The 25,621-nt window shown below is 36.7% G+C and overlaps 1 protein-coding gene across 3 annotated transcripts in view; it reads left to right on the top strand.

Annotated features, from left to right (window-relative positions):
- Positions 1 to 21,940, top strand: part of LOC137287364 (dorsal-ventral patterning tolloid-like protein 1) — a 207,048-nt gene extending 185,108 nt beyond the window's left edge. Inside the window, exons 8-18 of one of the 3 annotated variants that reach the window (XM_067819622.1) lie at positions 204 to 387; positions 953 to 1,140; positions 2,139 to 2,171; positions 2,814 to 3,030; positions 5,014 to 5,222; positions 5,628 to 5,801; positions 6,670 to 6,799; positions 7,841 to 7,911; positions 8,655 to 8,768; positions 11,116 to 11,208; positions 14,991 to 15,077. In XM_067819622.1, coding sequence (XP_067675723.1) covers positions 204 to 387; positions 953 to 1,140; positions 2,139 to 2,171; positions 2,814 to 3,030; positions 5,014 to 5,222; positions 5,628 to 5,801; positions 6,670 to 6,799; positions 7,841 to 7,911; positions 8,655 to 8,768; positions 11,116 to 11,207 — 1,412 coding nt within the window. In that variant the 3' untranslated portion in view covers position 11,208; positions 14,991 to 15,077. Of the gene's footprint in view, positions 1 to 203; positions 388 to 952; positions 1,141 to 2,138; positions 2,172 to 2,813; positions 3,031 to 5,013; positions 5,223 to 5,627; positions 5,802 to 6,669; positions 6,800 to 7,840; positions 7,912 to 8,654; positions 8,769 to 11,115; positions 11,209 to 14,990 lie in introns of all 3 variants that reach the window. The other 2 variants (XM_067819620.1, XM_067819621.1) reach the window with 2 other exon arrangements.
- Positions 21,941 to 25,621: the final 3,681 nt, after the last annotated feature.

Here is a 25,621-nt window from a genome sequence, read left to right as displayed (position 1 = left end):
TTCTGTTGCATTGGTATTTCTCTCACCACAAATGTTAAGTACCAGTACTTTCAGATTGTGATGAAATTCTCTTCATCAATTTTAATCAATAATCAAACACTTTTTTATTCCAGGGATAATTTGTAGTGTAATTACTGCCATTGTATCATTACTGTTGTTGTTTTTTTTTTCATTCACAGGTCTTGTTTTTCATTTCATTGCAGAATGTGACCAACGAATAATGAGTAAGCAAGAGACAAATGGCACTATAAAGTCCCCCAATTACCCTGGCTCTTTCCCACAAAACATCACCTGTCGGTACTACCTGGATGGCCTCATGGACAGACAGCATCTAGAGAAAGCAAGGATATTGTTCTTTGATTTCGACATTCCAGGGAATATGCCTTAGTAAGTTGATGAAAGACACATTTATTAACTGGAGCCTGGACTTGATGAGTGTGAAAGGCAAAAGTGATACAATCACTTGTCTCTTTACCCTGTGTCTTTGTTGTGTATTTTATACAGATTGTGGCAGTATGGAAATTTTGCTAATGTGAGATGCATGTATTTTGTTTAGCCTAACTACAGTGTTGTGGGAGGATTTGAGCCAGATGTGCATATGGTATTCATAACATGTTCGTATGTCATAATATTTTTATGTCATAACATCCAGCTGATGGGGATTGGGTGGTCACAGTGTCCTGTTCGTCAAAGTCTGGTAGTGTTCTTTGGCCTGGACCAGGCTGTAGAATGATGGGATGTGTCTCCATTGTTGCTGGTGATGTCTGGTTTGCTGGATATGGACTCTAGCATGATGGGATATGTCTGGAATATTGCTGTGATGTCAAACAATTGTCATCATGGTATGTAGTAGAGACACATCTGGAGCTTGCAAGTGTAAATTATTCTCAGTACACTTTGAAGCAATTCAGTTCTCAGATTACAATACACTGGATTGTAAATAATGTTTCAGTTGCGCACTTGGCTACGTTGGTCTCAATGAAGACAGTCGTCTCAAGGATGGAACCGTGAAGGAGAAATTCTGTGGAACACTACGACCGCCACCTCTAACAAGTCAAGGTCCTCGTCTAGTCCTGACCCTGGACACTCGAGGGGCGGTCCAAGGCGGGCGCTTCATGGCCAAGTACAAGTTTATTACAGGTAGGCAATATCGTGATGGAGGACACCTACATGACAAGACTTTCTATAGACAACCAAATCCATGTGCATGGTTATCTGTGTTAGTCCAGGCATCAACTGGAATGATTGAACATGTTTGGAAAATCTCTGGCAGTTTGAATTAGAATGCATAGGGTCAGATTTGGTCAGATTTGGTCAGTTTATGTTATTATGATACCTAATACTACATCTGAGGATTGAATAAAGTTGAACCAGGTTTGTACAAGTTTGTAATGACTGAGATTTCAGGTGATGAAAACAATTCATTGAAGGTTTGGTTTGTTTTAAAAACTAGGAATAAGAAAATCTAGAAACTTGGAAATGTGATGTTGCCTGTTCAATGCCTCATTCAGTGTTCGTGGCAAGTGTCAAACAGTCAACTCTTGTTTTGGTGCAATTCAAGGGTTGAAGTGAAAATTGTGTATTTACACAGATAATTACCTTCTGAGTAATCCAACTTTTTATCCCTATCGTCATGTCAGTGATCATATAAATAGCTGAAGTAGATACATTCTTGAAAACATTCAGCTGATTATCTGTAAGTTAAATTCTTGTTCAAAATTTGTGTTCTTGATAGCCTGATGAGAGCAATGAGAGCTAACAATCCATCAAAGTGTCTCCAGAATGTGAATCAAGGACCAGTATATCCATTACTGATTAACCAATAGTCTTGAATGATTCAGTATTGTATCAAAATGGCCAGTATATAACGCCTTTATTTGGCATTAAAAGCTGATGATGAAAATGAACAAATTTTATGGATTGACAATTTCTTTATTGCAATAAATGTGACATTTCTGCTAACACTGTTATCATTCCATAAAATGTGTTCCTCTTCTTGACCAGTGTATAACAGTTTTCCGATTGTTCTGTCCTGAAGATAAGGTGCACCAAACAAGAGTTGACTGTAGGTTTCTCTACTTTCAGTGTAATTAACACTTACTTGTCATCTTCAGAATAATTTCTTCTTTTCATTCCAGATTATTCAATCCCAGGGACCCAGATCTCAGAGGGTCAGTCTACACTCTTGTACAATCTGCAGCTCTAAATAACAATTACAAACCTTCCATCTTTAATCAATCCTCAAGTGTTGTGTATGTGATAGTAGAGTTTAACATGGAGGCCCCTCCCGTGTAGTAAACATTGTTACAAATGTAATGAAATCAAAATTCACAATTCCACTGAAAAAGTGGTCAAATGTAACATATGCAATATTTGGGATTACACTTTTTCAGTAAAGTACTGATTCTAATACTTTTGGGGAACGAGTCCCTTCCGGGGACCACACTGTAAGTGAGGCACCTAATCACCAGCACACAAAGTCAGTGATAGAGCCCAACTTGGTTTCCAAATGTCATGGATTTGACTAAGCCCAATAAGTACTCTAACCTGCACTTTACTGGGAAGTGTGATTCCAAATTATAACATGTTGCAACACAAGATCTTGTTCTAGTCTCTACATGAACTATTTCAAACATGTTCAATCACTGAAATCAGATACCTTTGTGCCATGTATAAATACTAGTTTACACAGCCTCTTGCTCAGCTTAAATACAACACCACACATTTTGGTCAGGTGTAACAACTGACTTCTCAACATTTTGTGTATTAACAGTAATTGTCATCTTCAGAATAATGTTTTCTGTTTATTTCAGATTATGCAATCCCAGGGACTCCAATCTCAGAAGGCCAGTGCAAGTTCTTGTATGATGACACCAGTGGGCCATCTGGGACGTTCAATACACCTCGTCATCCTGGCAACTACCCCACTGATCTCACCTGTGAATACATCTTCCGACCCGGCCATGACGTCATTGTTCTCATATCATTCGACTCATTTGATCTAGATGCCAGACAACCGAATCAGTTAGGGTGTGTACTCTTTCTAAGCCCATTAGTTGTCTTCTTTGTTTCATTGTGTCTGTTTGTTGTGATTCCAAAACCACTGCTCCAATGAAGGTGAAACTTTGTGTATTTTTTCACACCAGCTTTGTGACACCCTACAGTCTGTTTTTCTAGATGTCCCCCATGATATATTAGTTGAATTTTTTTTTTCTAGCGATTATCAGGGTATTAAAGTCCCAAATATTTCAGCCAGACCACTATAACAGCACCACTGAGAAAGTGAATTTGAGAATCTGGTAGTCCGTGTTGAAAATAACCCTTCCTTTCCTTTGATCTTGATTTGATTTTCAACAGTACTGAGGACAGAAGCTTTGCATAACAATTAACCACAGTCATCTATTTTCATTTAAATTGTCATGAAATTTGGTGTTTGTAATTGTGGAGTCCATCATGTGTGCTCATTTGTCAATGCATGTATTTATTAATTTATATTTTCAACATTTTGCAAAATTCTCTAAAAATGAATTCTCCCCTCACTGTTATCTCCCTGAAGCACCTAAACCAGTGCTGAAACCTCCCATCCTTGATGCTTGAAGTCATAAAGAATCTGATACTTTGTGCATCAGCCATATAAGTAAATGTATTTATGGCTGACAAATTTGTTGAAAAAGCAATGGAATAGGGTATTTGTTTTATCATTTGTGTTATTCAACACATAAGTTCCATTTTGTTCTGATCTGTTCCATATTTCTTTCAGCATTACAAAATGTTGACCACTTTCTGAAACTACATTGTTTGTTCTGAAACCTTCTCCACTTGAAATTGACAGATTAATGGAGCTGAACTTTGCACACAGGTTTCAGTAGATTTTGACGTCATATTTTGCCTCAAAGTGTATTGCTGCCTCAGTGTTTCCAGCACCTTTTGTTGAGCTGCTGTGTTTGTGTGTATTATCTGTTGAACAACTGAAACTTCAGACTACATATCCAATGAACTAAGTGCCATAGTGCTTTTGCATACACTGTATTTACTTGCTTTGCTAATTATTTTACAAAATTGTCACCCTGTTTTCTTAAGTGGTTGCACAAGCAAAATTGTCCTTCAGGTGAAGTAAAAACAGATGTGAAAATACCTTTCAGGCCTGTTTTCTTAACTGATATCTGAAACAAACTCGTCGTTCAAGTGAAATAAAAACACGAAAAGTGAAAACACATTTTTTGAAAGTTAAGTCAAAGGGTTACTTCCAAGAATTTGAAAACAATTTATATGAATTACTGGATTGGTGAAGGGAAGAAAATCTGATTTGGGGATGATAAGGTGAAAGTGTTGTTCGTTCCATGCAATATTGATCTGTTTAAATCTTCCTGTCAATACTGTGTTGTGTATTGATTTTACACTGCTGCGTAACAGCTGAAAAAGGTTAACAGCTTGTGGGGGGGAAGTTTATTCCATATTATGGGTGCACGCATGGGTCTGTAAACCAAATAAGTGAAACATGCATAAGTATTGAAAGTTGACATGAATATGCCACAACGAAATTGAGATGTTGGCATCTCAGCTATGATGGTTCAGATATTATTTACAGCATATATACTGTTGTTTTTCTTCTGACAAGATTTACCTATTTTTCTGTAGGGTTAAGGCAATAACACTTTCTGAGTTTGAATGAAAATGCAATTCTGTTTTTCATGTCATTAAATTTTGTACAAGACTTTGACTTTAAATTTCCTATTGAATTTATGGATACAGAACCAGAAAATGCAACTATGTGGTCCTAGATGCAAGATGCATATATGGCCATTATAGATTAGATCAGTCTGTGAAACCAGTAATAGCTCTTTCCACCGTGTGGGTCATCAGCTCCGAGCTAAGATACATAATTTGTTTATCAAGTTCTATCACCTTGGTCCACTGATTCCCCCAGTCAGTTTAATCAATCAAATGAATACCAGCAAATAAATTTTATCATCTAATGCCACAACCTTCAGTCCATCTGTTGATGCATTGCAGGTGCCTGGGCAGAGACTACCTGGAGATTCTTGAAGAGGGACATACGAAAAATAATTTCTCACTTGTAGAGAGGCACTGTGGTGAAATAGCCCCTGGCCCTTACACATCATCAAGGGTAGTGAAGATTGTCTTCCATTCCAACAAGTCCATTACCAAGATGGGTTTCAAGGCCAGATACTACTTCCAGACAAAGGAAGAGATATATGGAAGTAGGTTTATGTGTTGAACATAATGTCAGATGAAGGCATCACAGTTTGATAGGTCCTGTCATGGAATTATTGGAGGTGCAAGTGTTTATTTTTTCACTCTCCATCAGCCTTCAGCTGAATCTCATAACCTTGACACTTGTAGTAGCCGGGTATTGTATGATGTGTTTATGCTTCAAGGGAGGTAATTCAGCAATGGTGAGGTGATTAGTTTGTGAAACTGGGTTTATGGTATTGTGGGATACTAGGGGGTGTTTGGTACATTTCTCTAGCAAACAGAAGTTTTTGATACTGCCAGTCAAGCTGTCAAGTGTCAGTTCAATCATCTACAATACAGTGAACAAGGACATATGATGATTTCTACTGGCGAATGTTGTCTTCTGTTACCTGTCAATCATCCTGTTTCAGAATGTGGAGAACATGTCATAAACAGTCAGGGATCTGGAGGAATAATAAAAAGTCCTGACTATCCTAGAAAATACAAATCAAGGACATTTTGTCAGTGGACTGTGAGAGCCAGTAAACCCACCAATAAAATACTTATAGAAACAGCCACCTTCCAGTTAGAAGGAATGATGAAACGTAAGTTTACCTGAATTCTTCTCTCATTTCAAACTGGTCATTACCTATGAACATGTAGGTTAGAAGTGATCTTCATCAGCCCATGTTTGTTGTAAGAGGTGACTGACGGTACTGGCCCATCAGGCTTGCTGATTTGGTTGGCAAATGTCATCATATCCATGTTGTGTAGATTGATGCTCATGCTGTTGATCAACGGAATGTCTGGTCCATACATAATTATATACAGGCTGCTGGCAAAGCTGGAATGTTGCTGAGTGTAGCGTAAAACAACAAACAAACTGAATGTGTTGGAATTAGTTTTGACCATTGCTCAACCTTGAGTCATTATGAATTCGCTATGTATTACAGTACATGACATTCAGGACTGCTAAACAAAATGTTTTGTATACATGTGTTTGAAAGTTCTTATCCAGCTATGATCTTCAGTCTTCATAAACTATATTTATCTATTTGAACTAGAATATGAACATCAGAATATATTAACTGAAACATGACATTATACAATAAAAGGAAGTGACACTCATTTATATGGTTCAAACTGAACTTCATGTGAACTTTGGAATACAAATATTTCAATTATGGTACAGAGCCCTGTGTCTCCTTATCTGTGGAAACACAGTTCTTCTTTCACATAATGTTATATTAGCTGATAGGTTAAACTGTTCACATTTTATAGACATTTAGAGTGTACTTATGTACAGATGTATTGTGAATGTACACATGGTGTATCCACTGAGTCTGACATACCTTTCAACATAATATCACTCTGGTATGATCCTATTTCTTTGCCTCCAGTTAGAAAATCAATCTACATGGATTAGAGCTTGCTCCTTGATAGCAAATGCAGACATTTGACGCTGTGTTTCAGAAACTGGCTGCCAGAATTCTGTGATGAGAATATATGGTGATGTCAACTCAGTGCAGCCTGTCGAAGTGTTGTGTGGCTCAATGAACTCAAAAGTAGCCTTCCTTTCTACAGGAGACACTTTTAGAATAACGTAAGCATTTACTTCATGTGATTGATGTAAGGATTAGTATGGATGATCTGGGCACTGCATCATGCTTGTAGAATCATATGCTTATTCCTGTCATTCAGAGTAGTGTCCCTTGGATTTGAACAAGATTAGCTGATGTGCATTAAAAAAACATGTTGCTCTGATTTTGATAATGATTTGTCTGTGTTTTAGTTGTCATGGTTTCCATAATGTTGATGGTTCTGTATTTTGAGTTTTGAGATGCTGACATATCAAAGTTATGCTTAAGTCTTCATATAGGATTTTTTTTGCAGATTTTGGTTTTACAGCACCATTGTTATTGATTATTTAATTAATTTCTATTTGATTGTTGTCACTGTAACTAGTATATATTATTGTTTATTACCTATGTATTAGGAAAAAGCAAGTTCTTAAATATTGTACATGCAGAAGAGTAAATATTTTAATCACACTGTAACAGCTGAAGGGTCTTGTTGATGTTCAACAATTGCTGTTTCGTCAGGCAGCCTTTTTGATCAGTGCATATCTCTGAGAAAAAATACTGGGTAAAACTATTGCAGTCCTGTGTGTCATAGATTTATGAAACTTGAGTAAAATGTCATCCATTACTCTCACTCTGACACTCATGTCATGACACATGCACTTGTATAACAATCTCTATTTATGATTAGGAGATAAACATACTGTGTTGGGAAATCAGAGGTATATAACGAAATTATAATAGCTCTAAATTTGATTTAAAACCGAACGCATAACTTGAGGTTTTAAATACAAAATTTGGAGCTATTATAATTTTGTTATATACTGCTGATTTTCCAACACAATACGTTTATCTCCATTCTACCATTACCATGTTATTCAGATTTTAAACAAATACTTAACATGTTAGAAAATCAGAGGTATATAACGTGATTATATACCTCTGGATGACTTTGATGAACCAATCACAATCCAGTATTTACTGAAGTCATGGTAGAATTTAGATTTCATCTTATGATCTCTATTTCATTTACAAAATGTTCACATAGACTTAACCCGTTCCAGATTTGTGACATCATTTCGGTCACTTGGTGCTAAAGGATTCAAGTTATCATGGACAGAAGTCAGTGAAGATGGTAGGTGTTAACATCAAATGTTTGTAAAAACAATTTGTCTAGTTGTAAGTTAAAGTGTCATGTAAAAAATGAGTCGGTTGATAAGAGATGGAAGAAACATTGATATACGGTTCCATTGCTATAGACTTGGGTCTACATTAGGCTTTTCAACCAAGCAATTGACTTCATGAATGATACAGTAGTGCTTATGTAAGATATAATTATCTACATGAAAGAAAAATAAATTCTTGATTTGGTTTTTTGTTTGGTAGGAATGATAAGTTAAATGTTCTTGCTAATCTTGTGGTATAGGTGTCACTGAAGCGTATATGACACAGTCAGAATACCTGTATATACATGTACAAGCAGAAGGAGTGTGCCACAGTTGTGCTGTACTAACAGTATATGTTTTAATGCTTTTAGCAGTGAAATAGTTTTTCTTAAATGAATAGCTGTCTGAACATGCTATCTTATCAAAGCTTTTTCATGTTTTTGAAAATAACTAATGGAAACAATTAAAATAGTGGAGGGTCTTGTAATTGAGCTCTGCATTAGAAATGACAAAAAAATTTCAAAAGGTAGATGTGATTTTTGCACACTTGACAACACATATTTACCCAGTCAGTAATCCCTTACACTTAAACTATATCCTCCTTGTTCCCTTATTTATGCAAATACATAAGGATATACACCATTGTATATTATGTTTATAGAATGCTGACCTAATCTGTTCAGATATCAAGTGTTGAAATATTCTGTTTCAGAGACCTGCTTTGGTTTTAAGTGTGCTAAAAACAACTACTGCATATCATCTGAACTGAAATGCAATGATTTACCAAACTGTGGCCGAAGTGATGAATCTGATGAAACAGCTGAATGTAAGTAGACAGGAGTTGTCTCCCTTCTACCATGAACTGTGTATCTCACTGCCAACTATTTATGAGAATCCATTACATGAAAACATGAGCCAGAGTAGCAGTAGCCATCATGGTAGAGACATGTGATAGTTGGTTTAGCAAACACACCTAGATGTGTATTTAGTTGGAGGTGCTATTGGTACACAACTTAGAAAGAACTGAATGGCCAGTATCATGTATGTAGCTGATTTTCAGTTGAAGATAGTGTTGCACATGAAAATGTTTACTCCAGGATCTGATCCTTTGGCTTATTTTATGAGATCCATTCTGGATGGATTCCTGAGAACTAACTAGACACACGGTGCACTGAATGTTGGACTGGCACTAGTATTAATACTGTATGAGGTGCTTTAGTAAGGTGCAGGGGGAATGTAGATCTAACATAGGAGCTCCAATATAACAAGATTGAAGAATTCAGGGAACTACACCTGAAATACACCGTGTCTTTTCTATAGCAGATTAAAATGTTCAGAGAAAATACAACCGAGACAAATGCATCATATGAGCCATTGATCTAGATGTCATGTCACATGTCTCATCTTTAAATAAATTGAAAAAGGATTTTGATTATGAAGAAAAGAAAGTAAGAATTGCAAAGATATTTTCCAGTAGGTGTTATTCCTTTGTTTTAATTTCTAAATTGCATGTGTGAACACCAGCAAACAATCAATCTCTGACCCACAGATTCCAGAAACTGCCTTGAAACAGTGGTGATAAAACATAATGTACGAATGTATCAGTAAAGAAAGGAAATATGGACTTTTTCTGCTGGGTAAATAGCCAGAGATAAAGCCAGTCCATACAGATATACACCTAAATCTGACAACAGGAAGGATTAATGGATTTGCCATTTGTGTGGGAACAACATGTCATGAATGAGAATTAGATCATAAGAATAAAGATTTTTATGGATATCAACTTCTTTATTGTGAGAACACAACATTTCGGAGTCAATGCTTACTCCTTCATCAGGTGATATCAACTTCTTTATTATGAGAACACAACATTTCGGAGTTAATGCTTACTCCTTCATCAGGTGATGGGGTTACTGCTTACTCCTTCATCAGGTGATGAACCTGATGAAGGAGTAACCATTAACTCCGAGACGTTGTGTTCTCATAATAAAGAAGTTGATATCCAAAAAAATCTTCATTCTTATGTATTTCACTTCTAAATGCCCTTCAAAGACTTGAGAATTAGATCCTTTTGGTTTGAGAACATTTCTTAGAAAATCCATGTTTATAGCTAACTGTCATATGATCTTTGCCCTTGCTTATTTTTAAGTGTTGAAAGATTATTTCCTCACATATGGGATGTTATTTAGTAACAAAATATTATTTTATGTGTTGTAACTTAAATTAGGGTGTCATTTTTGAGCAGCATTTGCTTTGCCTCTGCCAGTTTGTGTTCCTGTACATATATGGAGTAATGTTGTACTGCACAGGGTATAGTTGAAGCTCACCTTTTCTTCTTTGTTTCAGCTCGTTATGCATATTATGTTGTTCAGCTCAGATTATTATGTTTTGTTGAATTTGGGGATGAAAATAGAAGTGCACTATCAAACCAAGTTTGCGAAAAATTAATTTCATAATACATCACTCAACTGACCAAACTTTATGTGGAGGGGGAACATGTGATTGTCCTCCCAGAATATCTTGGGCATTACGGAAGCCCAGTTGTTAAGGCATTGGCTCGCCGCACCAAAGACTTGGGTTTGATTCCCAACACTGGTACAATGTGTGAAACCCTTTTCTTGTGTTCCCCATCATGATGTTGCTGGAATATTGATAAAAGTGGCATAAAACTCAACTCACTCACTCATTCAGGACATATAGTACCAGTGTTACTGACCTTGAAGTAGGTTTATAAGTATCATAGTTTTCTATGTAACAAAGGTAACTGTTATAGATTTTACATGACATCATGACACTGATGACACATCATAAGTTTTGAGACTGATCAATCTTCTAACTGTTCTTATGCATTACAAAAAACTTGTTAGGATTGAAAGAGTAGCAGTAGGTCAGTAGGAGAGTATTAAAGCACACTGGTGTTTTAATATAGTCTCACCTTCCTGTTCTTTGTCCAGTGCAGACTGCAGTAAATCTTTGATGGGGAGCTGTTTGTCAAACTGTTTTAACGAAGAAACAAAGACAGGCATACTACTGTTTAGAAATTGGTTGGGGTTCAGCAACAATATTAGCAGACCTAACAAGATACTTCCGTTTGCAGTTATTGAAACTGATGGGCACTTGTATTTTCCTATCCAATTTGTATTATTTTGTTTTCCTTTCTTCCATCAATATAGGCGGAGCACCATCAATGTTGAGTTACCACGTCATCATTGTGTTCAGTGTGACTTGTCACTCCTTTTTTCTCACACATTTTATTTTACATTGAGGTAGGTGGAACAGGCATACTGTATCCCACTGTAGCGCTGACTGGCGCCAGCAGCTACCCCCAACATGGCATCTGTGTTTGTATTGGCACACCAATGCAGAAAATCGGGACTCACAACAATAAACTTTTAAGGAGTCATTTTTTATGGAGACTAGTTTATGTGATCTTATTTGAGTTTACAGGTGTAAAAATAGTTCCTATAAAGTTGGTTTTGGAAATCTGTCACAGTATTAACTGAAGTCAAAGTTAAAAGTAAATGTGATGTCTTGATGAACTGATTTTGTAATATTTAATATCATTTGTATTCATTAACACCCACTCTATACAGTTTGTCTGAATAATATGTTTTTTCTAGTGGGCAAGAAATTTAGAGATATATAAGCTGTTGGTAACTTGATGTAAACTAAACTTATAGAAGTTTGAATATAGAAGCACTTTCTTTTTACTCTGTCAGTAAGGCAGTCTTTAAATAAGAGATATTTGGCATCATTCTCCAAAGAAACAATACAATACGTTACATTCAGTCTTCAACAAATAATTAATCAACTGTCAGCTTCATATATAGAGACACGTTTAACAAATAACAGTTATGCCAATTGTGAAGCAGTTACCTCATCATATATTCTATATATGTGATATATCTCATTTATCACATACAGTTCAATGCACTAAAACATCACTGCTAGTGTGACAAACAGTGAATTCTTCATTAGTACCAGATGTGGCAGATGGTATTCCAGTACTACATGATTGTGCAATACAAACCCATGCTGCTTGTTAGGTGCATGCAGCCATGGCAGTCAGCGCCATGGTGCAGGGAATCGAAGTATGCGTCCGAGTTAGTGTGTATATGTGCATGTTGATCCACCAATTCATTTTGTTTTCCATTAATCAGGCACGGTATATATATTGAAATGTGATGGGTCCCATGGTATGTAATCTTATCTCTCTCTGTCCTGCTCTCCCTCCTGTTCAAATCCTTCAAAACTCTCTGAAATAAACAATAAATGATTTGACAATTGTTGAAAAATTCATGTGGAATGGTCATGTAAAAGCTTCTTGAGGTCTTAACCCAACAGAGGTGAATATTGGACAGGCTAGGTTAGGGTATCACAGAAGTCTTGCGAAAATGAGAGTCAGCATAGCAAATAATGGTATATTACTCGGTAAGCAAGAAGCTGGTCAAAACACAATATTTCCCTTTAAACATAAAGTAAGTGAATCAATATGATAATGACACCATGATTGATTAAGGAAAGCTACTTGATGCCCCTCATGCCATGACAGTCTGTGCTGTACTTTCACTTTCATATTTGATACACTAGAAACCATATATATACAGTATGTATTAAGCAATGGAGTAGATTTCATATTTGAAAGAATGTTTCTTGTGTATTATAAAAGTTGAACATCAACAAGTGATCTAGCATGTCAAGGATTCAAATCCTGCTGTTCATAACAACTTTGACTTTTCAAAAACACCCTTATGATTTAAAAAGTATTCAAATCAAAAAGCTTTGCATTTGAATTGGTATCGTTAGAAACATCATTTTGGAAGACGTTTTGGGTAGTTTCCCCATGTATGGCTTTGTTAGAATCAGGCTCCATGCTTGCCTCGGGAGATGATTCTTGAGATTGGCTGGTTAAACCTGCTGGCCTGGCTTATGTAGGTCATTATATCCGAGTTGTGTAAATTGGTGTTTATACTGTCAACCACTAGATTATTGAGAACTACTATAAATTATTTAGGAACTACATATTGTTGTTGGCAGTATTGAACAAAAAACAGTGGATAAATTTTCTTACCCAGATTTATTATTAAGAGGCTGAGACTGTCATTATACAGATGAACCATTACTGACTTCATCAAAATATTTAATTCACTACACAATTATGCTGCATCATGTTATACAAAGAATTATGCTGGGAAGAGAAGAAATGGTCTTCAGTTCCAGAGTAAATAAATACAATAAGACTTTTGAATATTGTTCCAAGATCAAACACTTCAATAAGTAAAGGTATCTGTGGATGATGTGAAGCAAGGAGAGACAGTTCTGTTATTACATCAATCTTCAGCTGGGTAGAGCAGTATTTCAACAATTGTCAGTACCCTGATAGACTGTTCCCTTGTTGATGGCTGGAGAACCTTCAGCTGTATACTACCATGTTTGCCCCAATCCTTTGGGCTTGAGAGTTTTGTCATAGTCCTTGCATGCTGAAATAACAGCTCAAAATGTTTAACATATTTATTGATGTATTAAAATATATTTAACTCACATCATTTAAGATATGACACAATTGGAGATTTGTTGGATTCCAAGGTTATGAGGTCCTGTATAAACTTGTACCCTGAAACTGGGTTGATCCTGGCTTATACAGCCGCATTTCAAGCTCTGGCCTGTTGATGAGCTTGCTTGTTCACAATTTGCCTGTTTAAATAGAAAATGATAAGTAATGACATGAGCGTGGTCAGAGCCCAATACTGAAGCATCACCTACCTGACAGTGATATTATACAGCCTACTTACAGACCTGGTGCAGCATTATTTTGTCACCAGGTGCTTTGGTTGTAGTATTCACTGCAGCATTGAACCCTCTATGTCTTATGAGGTGAACTATCATATATACATCTATTATACAGCAATACATACATTCACTCTTGTTGAAACACAGTCTGTATACATTCAATGAGAATGATTAGGAAAATGTGGAGCAAGTCACTGGGGATAGTATCACTTAGAAACAATGTTGGAAAGCCACATAGTTGTATAGACCCAACCCTAGTACTATAAAAGGATATAGCACTAGGGTAGGGTCTATACACTTATATGGTTTTCTAACACTGTTTTCAGCGATACAAGCCCCTATGGAGCAAGTTGCATGTGTAGTTTAGGTTTACGGTTTGCAGGAATGTGACTGAGTATGAAATAACTGCCTGTAAAACTCCTGAGTATGATCTCCATGGTTGTGAAAGAACCATGGTATATGTTCCAACAAGTGACAAATATATAGAGAACTCACAAATTCTTTGACAGTGTTATCTGATATCTGAGTTAGCATAGCAGCAACCAAGACCTGGTTGTGAGAGGAGACTAACTTGAATGTGATGTTCCTAAAGGATTTGACTAGCAGTGTGTAACAACATGGCACGGGAGTGGGCACCAGGTGAATGACAATCTAGGTTGTGCACAGGATGCCTGCATGTAGCTGGAACATTGCTGACTGCAGCTTTAGCACCATTCTCTAGTCTGTTATGATAATTTTAATAGGTCTCCTTCTCATAGTGTCAAAACAGTATTATTTGCAGGAAGTTTTCATCAAAATTGAGTACGTTACCACTTGTGAACAGAACTGTGTCATACTGGTTCAAGCAGGTTGATTGTTGGAACATCTGTCATGGAGGATATGCTGTATCTTCTAATGCATGGCTTTGTTTTCAGCAAAACCAAAATTCCATTTACAGATTTCACATCCTACTTTCAGATTGTTCTTACAGGTGTTACTTTATTTGTCCATAGGCTATACTTAAACCATTTGTGATAAAATGTGTTTACCTTATTGCACACAAATAACTTTGTACATATTCATACTTATTATGTTTGTTGAACATCAGTAAATAAAAGCAAGTTAAAAATATTACATAATTTCATGTAATGTACATGTTTAATTGCATTTATCATGTGAATAGTATTTTAACATTCAATGAATATTGAAATTTCATTTTGTGTTTATTCCTTCTATGCTACATGACCATTACTGACCACATTGTCTGCATCAATTGCAGGTCCAACTACAGCAGGGGTGCAGATTCTTCACATAGCCATAGGAACATCCATATCTTCATTTTTTTGCATTATCCTTTTAATATGTGGATTTTACCACCGACGGAAATTTCGCTCAGAAAGGACTCCTCCTGATCATGATCATGTAGAAGTAAGATACGTGTCTGCTCCCACAGGGTGCAACACAACAGACAGACTCCTAATGGAGGAGAAGACTCAAGAGAGTCCACGGTGTCAGAAGGTCTCAATGGTATGATGGAGGCTCGTTCTAGTGTATATAGGATTCAAATTATATGTTAAACACAGGCAGCAAGCAATTAAGTACAACTGGGCACCACCGCTTCTGTGTGTGAGTGTGTTTGGAGTATACTTGTGCAGTACCATTGCAGTATACTTGGAGTCCCCGTTGTGCACATCAGCAGTATACTTGAAGTACACCAGTATCCTGAAGTCATAACTGTGGGGCAACTAAAGCTTTGTGTGCCATGCTGTCAAAAGTCTTCAAAGAAGGGAGATCCCATGACTGAAGAAACAATCCAGGAGAACTAGATGTCACCTTCTGATGGAGAAGGATGTGTTTCTGATAGAAGAGCTCATGTTAGCTTTTGCAGTCCTAAGTCATGAGTTTAAAATGAAAGGAAATCAGAAAACTTTCATTAAAGTATGTACAGATTAGAATAGAGTGCTCATAGAATACTGGAGATTTTTCTATTCATACAAAGAGCAGTTCCATTTTCTTTGCACTATCCCATGTACTTAATTTGCACTGTACTATGTCCAGCCTGTATTTGAATGGTTCCATGTGTAACGTTTGCAACATCAGGAACATTATCCTGCACTCAATACATTATCACAACCACACTGGCTGTGGCGTTTCAACCAAACCCTCAAATAAGTTGACATTGCGTAGCATTCACATATTTCATTATGATCTCAGTTTCTTCAGCATGGAATGAACATCCTCATAGTTTAAAAGGACCTGAACATTTTATGTTCATGTTTTGGATTGTATTCATTGGTACTCCACTTTATGACAGACCCTGTGGATTCATATTACTTTGAGTATTTATGATGAATGACCTGAATGGATGTGTATTCTACTGAAATGCATCTTATTGTATAATACTTGATGAAGCCCTCTGTGTTTACCTGTGTACCAGCGATAAATGACCTATGTAACAGCCATGGTCCACCTAACCAACCTCATGATGACAAGCACATAATCTACTCCTGAGAGAGTGATCTCTTTCTGAGGATATGTTTGTCATTGTACATGACTGCCCTCACATCAGCTGTTGAGAACACATCCAGAATAACTGTTTACATGCTTCATACTGTGAATATTGACATTCAGAAATCAGGGCATATTATGTGTACTTGCAACAGAAGTATGTCACAGATGTTTAAAAACTTCATCCATACGAAGATGATGACATCAGTCAAACTTAAATGGCAGTACCACATGACCAAAATGACTACATGTTTGATCTTAGAATCTTTCACAAGAGGTATGTATTGTACTGTCCCCCTGCAAGATGGTTGGTACCAAACATTTACCTCATGTACAAGCTGCAAATCTGTGTACATACATCAAGTCTTACCTCCATGACACCTGAGTCCAGACTTTAACCTTCTGTTACTGTCCTTCATGTGGTGGTTATGTTGAGACAACAAATGATTCAGATGCTTACAGTATATGCCTGGCAATGAACAGGATGAAGGTTATAGTGTTTTAACATTTTTATTTGTACAGTTCGAAATGTACAGAAGAAATGTGTACAGTAAAAATAGTCATACTATTGCACAGGATAGTACTAGTTGATTGTCGATGTCCAAGTGTGCAGACATTAATCATGCATGCATATGTGTAAGAGGAAGCCAAAGTATGGAGTTTGTGGCCTAGAACACTGCATGGTAATGTATGTGCAGATGTGTAGAAACATGTATCGACATTAACAATACACAGGGAACAGTATTATTGTTGTGCTGTCTGAGTACAGGTATGAAGGGTTTAGTTGACCATGGCCATTCTGCCCAGGTAGTGCCCAAGAGATTCTGAGGAATGAGTATACCCTTCCTGATGTATGTGTGGCTGTTGTGTGTATGTACGCCCTATTATATGGATTACTGGACTTGTGTATGGCTGTCATGTACTGTCCAGTGTTGGTGAATCTGGTCATCAATTGTCTAACCAGTGTATGGTCACGGCATGCTGATCAGCCATTGGCAGCATCATGAAGTGTTTGATGTGTGTTGTGATCATGGATTGTGCGGAGGGGTCCTGGCATACCACTGTCGATGCTTCAGCTGTACTATGGTGGCATGCAAGAAAACCACAAGAAACAGCAGAAAAGAAACGTGCAGTAGGATCAGCGAGACATGTCGAACAGAAGATGATTCAGAAATTACTGGGGACTGGACAGATTCCCAAGCACAAGCTCATACATGTCTGTGCCATACATACATTCATTCAGAGACAGAGGATATATTGAAACTTTTATGATAGAGAAAGCATGTGCATTGTTTGTTGTTATAATTGTGTATAGTTGTATGATATGCTTACAGTTGTTGCTTCTGATTGTTTTACTTGATTGAAAATGCTGTATGTATTTTCGTGTCAGTGCCAGATGGAACTACATATCATCTGGCAATAACCTCTTATCTTGTCTTACCAAAGCAATGAAATATACAAGTGACTGACTGGTCGTATGTTCATCCTTGTTCTGCATTAAATTACCAACATTTGATACCTGTAATAATAGTATCTCCTTTTCCTTTGTTATTATGCCCCACCTGGCATCCTATATGATTGTGACAGAATGACAGATTTGGAGAAACTTAAAACAAAATGCCCCAAACATATGGAAATGTGGATGCAAACAGATTATTAAGTTATTGTGGCTCGACAGAAGAAGCGATATGAATATCAATTCCATGAGAGTTGTCTCCTTTTACTTACACATACACCTGATTTCTGTTTATACATAGTTTCTTCCATATACAAGTTGCCATGTTCCTCCAAAATTTAAACTACAAAGTTGTAAAAGAAAACTGGTATTCAACAGACAGGTTTTAGCAAGGCTTGTACCGATATTATGTGGGTTTATGGATTTTTTTTACAGTCTCCTCTGACGTGCATTCTTTATGCCAGTCATGCTCTAAGAGAATCAGTAGCAAAATATTCCATCTGAAACATGGCGTTACTTGCTTAAACCCTGTAAATAAAATTGTATATTTGTGCAGACATATGAAAATACAATTAAGACAACAGTTTTTTTGTATATGGGTTGTACTTAGTGAGATCATGTAGAACTATTTCTATTTTAATTTCATGCACAGCTGTGTTTTATTGTATAGATGTTTTCATTACATTCATTTGGTAATGTCACAATAAAATGAATATTATATTCTGTTGCCAGTGGATGTAGAAACTGACGTGGAAGAAAATGGATGTTGCAGATTCAAAGACAGTGAATATGTAATATGTAGATGTTTGGTATGTGTCAGTGAATGGCACTATTGTCTGAGATCCTGTAGATAGAGTATTACTGAGTGAAGGCTATATGAAGTTAATACGTTACATGACTATCTGGACTTACCTGTGATCAGCTGACTCCAGGATAATCAGCTGTGATATTGATCATTGTGTCCACATTTTAGTATAGATTCAAATGTCCCCTTTTCATGTGTACAGAAAATGTGTACAGACATGTACAGTTGAACCATTATGTGTACAAAGAAGTGTACATGCTTTACAATGAAATTTCAGAACAGGAAAATGGTTGTATGCTTCTCAAGCTGTGTTGTATTTATGTTACAGTATGAGTGCATGTCAGGTGAGATGCATCATATTTCACCCCAGTCTTCTACCTTCACCGCACACAAACGCCCTCGTCATTGACATGAAGTATCATGTCCTACACTTTGTAACAGATACATCATCATGCATCGTAGACTTCAGTAGAAGAAAATGGAAGCGCACATGTTGCATCATTTTGAACAGACACTACCATGCCCAAGTATGATTTAAAGCACAAATGAAATGAATATTTCGTTGTATAACAAGCATATTGTTTATCTGTATGAGCATTGAGATACCCCACACAACAGAAGGCCACACTTTCACTTCTTCATTGGATGTAGATTTGGCTGTGACACTCTGACCAAATTTATGGAGTTGATTTCTATTTCACATAATGATTGTACCTTGAATGCATTCTTATGTAATACATATATTTCAGATAGTGCTGTATATCCTGAGGGGTAATAGACTTCATTTTAAACTTCTTTTATTACTTGAACATTTTAGACTAACTATGAAGCTGAGCAATATGTTATGTGGCATTATCTGTGTACAAATATATATTACAGAGGCACAGAGGCATCAGTTCCCGGTACATTAATTACAAAGGTGTAGATATATATCCAACACAAGTAACACATGTATGAATGCTTATATACAGCAGACAGGTTGTATTGACAAAGATATGAATGTTTATCATGCTGTACAGAACACTCAAACATTGTCTTCATACTTCCTACACATTTCATTTCAAACCTTATAATTCACAGAGTCATTCATATTTCAAAGTCGAAGAAATCAGACATGAATAATTAGATGATGTGTGAGATGATTATTGTGTGAAATTTAGGCAAAGTTTAAAGATTGTGACATTGAAAGATACTGCTTTAAATTTTGGAATTTCTATGTTAAGAACAGAGTAGATATAGTTCCATTATCTACAGAAGTAACATGTGATGTGAAATCGTTGCCATTTCCTCAGTGTGTGTAGCCTGTATATAGGACTGTTGGTTTGAGAGGATTATGGCACTTGTGGTCTGTACAGAAGTGTGCGGTCCTATAGCAATATCATCCATCGTCCTTTGCCTATACACAATGCATGTACAGCTCTATAGGATTGATAAGGAGGGTCACTACTGACATTAACAGTCTAGGCAGGGGGTGTTGAGAATATGAATAAACCACCATACAACATGAACTTTGGGATATGGCAGTTGGAAGAATTCAGCATGTCATCATAGTATTTGGAACACATCAAATAGAAAAAACACTTAGTCATATGTGTAGGAAAAGCACCCTCTTCTAAAGCTGTCATCATGTATGTGTGTATGAAGTTACAAACTTTGTATTGTGACAACAGAACGAACAGTTTGCTTTAATTACCAACTGCTTGGATGTCCATGTGCTTCCTGCATGTATTTTACATCATTGTGTAGCAATCCTCATTGAAGAATAATTCACAGCTTAATGGCAAACAGAATGATGTGTCGCTCAAAGTAAGTAAAGGAGCAGTTCAAGCTTTGGAATTATTATTTTCGTTGCTATCAAACTGACTTCATGAAGTTCTGTATAACAACCCCTACTGAAAATATTGTATGTTAACTCTGAAACTAATATCATCATTGTAGAGAATTGATTAACTGTTCCAGGGTTTTTTGCATGGTGTCTCCTAGCAACATTGGTTGTACAATGGTAATGACTCAGGTGTCTAGTTCTGTCAGTAACGTCAGAAGCGCTGTGTCACAGAACTGATTGAATTAAGTTGTTATATCCAACTTTTGAACTGCCTCCTTACTTAGTGTAATCTCACTTAGTGTCATGATGAAATATTGAGTGTGTTGTCCAACTGCTTATTTGAACATATGACACTCAGGAATAACGTGATGATGTGCTGTCACTGTGTTCTTACATGGACTAACATTCAGCCTCATACATACACTCATGTTCATCATCAATACATTAGTACGTCTTGACTAAACATTTTGCTTTTATTAAATCATTTAAATTTATTGATATATTCATAGCACAAGCTATTGCTCATTCACAGAGATTAACTATCACTTTTTATGAAACCATTTTTATAACAAAGTACAACTTTTTAATGATACATATGTGTTTGCTTCTTGAAATTGATTGCCCAGTGAATAGTTAACCTGCAGATTGTGAGGTCCGAATCTGTGTTTCCTGTGAGGCTTACACAGCAATGTGAACACTGTTCTTGTAGATGATGTGTGTCCTGGCTAATCATTCTCATGGCCAGTTCCTTTATGTCTTATGATGTCCAGGTGACTGACTTTCATGTTGGTTTACATCACAAATTAGCCTATGTTACCTTACTGAATGAGCTGGTGATGATAGCAATGTGGTAGACATGACTTCAATATGATGTCATGCTTTATCTGTTCAATCTGATCAACAACCTAGTTTATCATACATTTATTTTCTTAAACTTCATTCCTCGACTTACACATTTGGGAAAAACATTTTATCCTGTACTGAACATTTGAAGAATCATGCCCAGCAGCTTAGCATTCATTAGTTTGATCTAAATTATTCTCCCAGTGTGAGATCATTCCAAACATATCAGCCGTAAATTTATAAATTGATAGTGCATAAATCTGGTTGTTTCCTTATGTAATAACAAGGGAAACAGTTTTGACAGCTCAGATCTTTACCTTGACATAATGTCAGGCAAAAACAGAACATGTAGTGATGGTGACTTTTAGGGAGAGTTTAGATTATGGCTCAAGTATTAGGAATGTGGAAGCCTTAACATGTTCTCAATGAATGTGAGATCCAATTATCAGTTTATTTACATCGGAGTGTGTCTTTAACAACTTCCTTGACTTACACCGCATGACAATAGATCTGTTTCGTGCAGCTGAAAACTTGTATTCCACTTTACTATTATGAGGGATTGATTTTGATAAACATTTGAGCATATACTAGACCCCTGTACATGTTTGTGTTGTACACTTGACTGACTACCTATCGTTTTGTTGGTGTTTCCACATTTGTACATTGTAGATTACTGTTTGGAGCAACGAGATGAGCTGTGTGTATAGAGTGTGAATGATGAATGAATGGTGGCAGGTGATTGTTTATTAACATATGACTAATATGTAAAATAAATTTATAAATATTTGCAAACAGTTGGTTTGTTGTGATGTTTTACAGGAACAAGGATGGAGAAATGAGTGGACACCTTCTCATTACCCTTGTGTTAAACAATATCAGATGGTCCTGAAAACAAAACACTATTTGTTAAAGCATGAGATATTCATGTTTGGTTACAAGGAAAAATTGGCACTCTGTTTTCACCCCATTTATATTGTTTTGTGGCATGCAGGATATTGTGAAAATATAACATGTATAGCTCCTCCTTGCACAAGAAGATATTGTGTGATTTTGGAAATGTATCCTGACTCTTACAAAAGATGCAACCCTGTTGATGGCAAAGTGCATCCCTTGTACATCACACTTGCAGTGACTTAGCTCTGAAATGTTGGTGGAATATAGCTGAAAGCATTTGCCCACATCAAACTCAAGGTCCACAGGTTACAACAAAGTTACCTAACATGATATATTCTCTGGACAGGTAAATACAGGTAGATCATATTTGACAGATATTTACCAATCAGTAGATTTGTATTCCTCCAATAGTTAGACTTGTCACCCATGCTAGACCAAACTAACTTGTATCTGAGCCGCTCCAGTGACCCTGATCTCTAGAAACTCCAGACATCATTGACTTCATCACAGAACAATGCAGAGCATTTATTGAAGTTAAATGTGCTATTCAAGAAGCCCACTGACATGGGGAGCAACTTCAACTGTTTGGCATGGATATAGCAGTAATTACAGAAATTGCAAATACTAATTGCGAAACACAGTTATGGTCATATTTTTAAACCAGCACTCCCATTTGAAACAAATTATTAGTCATTAATATGGAAAAATAACTAACTAGTACCAGACTGCAAATAATTCAAACTGATCCCACACATGGAGACCATGAAGTAACAGCTCCCCGACCTTACATCTAATTTTGTTCATTCGTTAAGCCCTATGTGGGAATTTTGTGATCAATTCGACAGGCTGGAGTTACCTCCCATCCATTACGCCCAATGCATTTAAAGGTGTGTTTTTTTTCAAAGGGATTTTACGAACGTTTACTCTCTAAACCAAACAGTAAGGGTGTGAAAGCGGATTACTAGTGCTATGTCAATGTAATCAATGTATTTGTTTGTCTATTCTATGAAAACGCTGCTCCGCAGTTAGAATATGTCGTGTTAGGTAACTTTGTTGTAACGTGTCGAGTAGGACAAACTGCCATGCCGCTTAGATGGTGCCTCATCCTGTCCATGTTTCATTGTTGACTGTCATGACGAGGTACTCTGGGGTCGATTCCCATTTGTGTGAAGTTATTTGTGTGAAGAAAGACTGTGACACGGGTTGGAACAATACTGACCGTGGTTCAAAATCATAATCACTTGCATTTTGAGTAATATTTTATTAGACGTTAATTCCCTTTGACGGAATCGTGGAACCATCACCTGACAGTTTCTGCATCACTGTAACTGTCTTGCTGGTTTGAAAGTGTGATGAGCTGTTTTCTCAAGTAGTAACCATGAGTCACGACTAATTCGATTCAAAATCGATTCAAAATCGATTATGTAAAAGTTTTGCAAGCAATCGATACAATTTTGAACTGTTGAAACGATAAACATCCGTGAAAGAACAGCGTTTCATTCATACAGATTCAGGGCCAACAATGTTTCATTCACACAGATTCAGGGCCAACAATGTTTCATTCACACAGATTCAGGATCAACATGCTTTCACTGATCAAGTAGAGTCTAAGCACGCAACATCTGTACATAATTGATGTAATGGCGTTCATTATACATATCATTACCTTGCGTGTGCCAGTCAAGCCTCGATATGCACACCACCAAAATACGTTATCGCATAATCTTCCACACGATGCGAGTAAAGAGCTCTCGTTGTTAACAATTTATTACTCGCACGGTTCGGGGAGAATAAAGGCTGCCTTCATTGATGGGAGTAGTCTTGTGTGTGTGTGTGTATATATATATATATGTGTGTGTGTGTGTATATATATATACCCCGCGAGTCTGTCGGTCGAGGATTGATGTTTCAGAACTTGCAAATGCCATTACGATGCCAAGCCAAACACTGTAGCAGGCAGCACACGTGCTGTAGGCATATTTGGTACGGTTCTTAGTTAAAAGCAAGGTTCTTCATTCTCCTGCTGATTCTGTATAAGCAGGGATAACCTGCAGCAGGGATAGATCACTCGTTTGCTTTCTCTACAATTTGTACTTGCAGGGATGATCTACAGTGTCTCCTATTCTCCCTGGTGTAAGGTATTGTCTGAATAAAACTTTATAACATAAAACACTCACTCGAGTAGAGGAAAACAAATATTTGATTAACAATGTTAGATGACATCTTGCTTACATACACCTCGATATCATAACCAGACCTTTATGCAGTTTCACAAAAGCGATTACGTTTGAAACGAATCAGACGTTCTACAGTATTGCCTTACTGTGCAGACCTTCTCCAAGATATTCTTTTTTTCCCGAGGACGTTAGCTGACTCGTGATGTACAATGTATAACTTTTCAGCTGACTTAACTCCCTTGCCAAGGTAATATGATGCATCCCAGACCATATTCCTTTTTCACAAATTTTGAATAGGGAAGTTTTAAATACTTCTCTAAGAAGTATCTTGAACTGAAGCAGCCATTATCCATTGGTAGATCAAAAACTAGTCTCTGAAATGAACATATTTCATTGACAAAAGTTCATAGTAAAAAAGAAATACATTTGTATAATGTAATGGAGCCCTCAGACTTTCTTCATTTTCAGAAGCTAAAGAAATCTAGACGTGCCACATTTTGTAGACTTGCGTGGGCTTTCTTGGATATATTTGCTTCAGGGTTTGTACGGCAAAATACCATTTTGGAATTAGTGCCGCAAAGCTCGATGGTAGTGTTTTCTGATTGGCTAACGTCGGTGTGAGGTTACTCATTTCATTTGTCAGCAAGGTCGGTCTGACGTTACGTGTAAGGGGAAGAAGACCTCAGATATTTTTGCAGAAGTATCGAGCACTATAATCTTTTATTATTGTGACATGTCGCTAAATAACCATTAATTCAGTAAACATTATAAAGTAAGTTTCCCTTCTTTTAAGAGGTACATTTAAAACGTGGAGAGTTATACTGTAAAGTGTATATTTGGCTGCTTTAGCTAAAGTGTCTATGCTAATGCTTATCCTGTTAGAATCTCCAGGGTACAATGTATGAAGCACTATCGTTGTGGAGTGGTGTTCTGTGGTTGGAATATTGTTAACAGCGTCCTGTACACCAGTTAAATTTTATAAACTAATTATTTGTAAACACAATCATATCTGAAAGACTGTCCGTGTGTTGTTAAACCGTATTTTCAATATTTTATCTAAGGCAGTTTTCAGTTCTCTAGATGAGGCAATCAAAATGACATTCGGACGTTTCCTAAATCTGACGTGACCCATAAATCTTATGCAATGGACAATATTTAGTATTGTTTAGAAAATGACATTTGTGAATGAATATAATCTGCTTAAAAAAAAATCCCCAACCAGAATATCATCGAAATGTTTATCACACTGCTTCACAAGAACAGTGTTCCACCGCTCTACCAAACTACCTTTACGGTATTCTTAACTGATCCTATCTTGACGAGGCACGCTATTATCCAGTAGATATCCATTTGGTTCCCATGGGTGAAACAAATACACCTACATCTTGGGCTAGAATGCGCC

The sequence above is a fragment of the Haliotis asinina genome, chromosome 6, assembly GCF_037392515.1.
Source record: "Haliotis asinina isolate JCU_RB_2024 chromosome 6, JCU_Hal_asi_v2, whole genome shotgun sequence".
Classification (NCBI taxonomy): Eukaryota; Metazoa; Mollusca; class Gastropoda; order Lepetellida; family Haliotidae; genus Haliotis; species Haliotis asinina.
The sequence above is the reverse complement of the archived record's forward strand: the minus strand, read 5'-3'. Positions and strand labels throughout refer to the sequence as shown.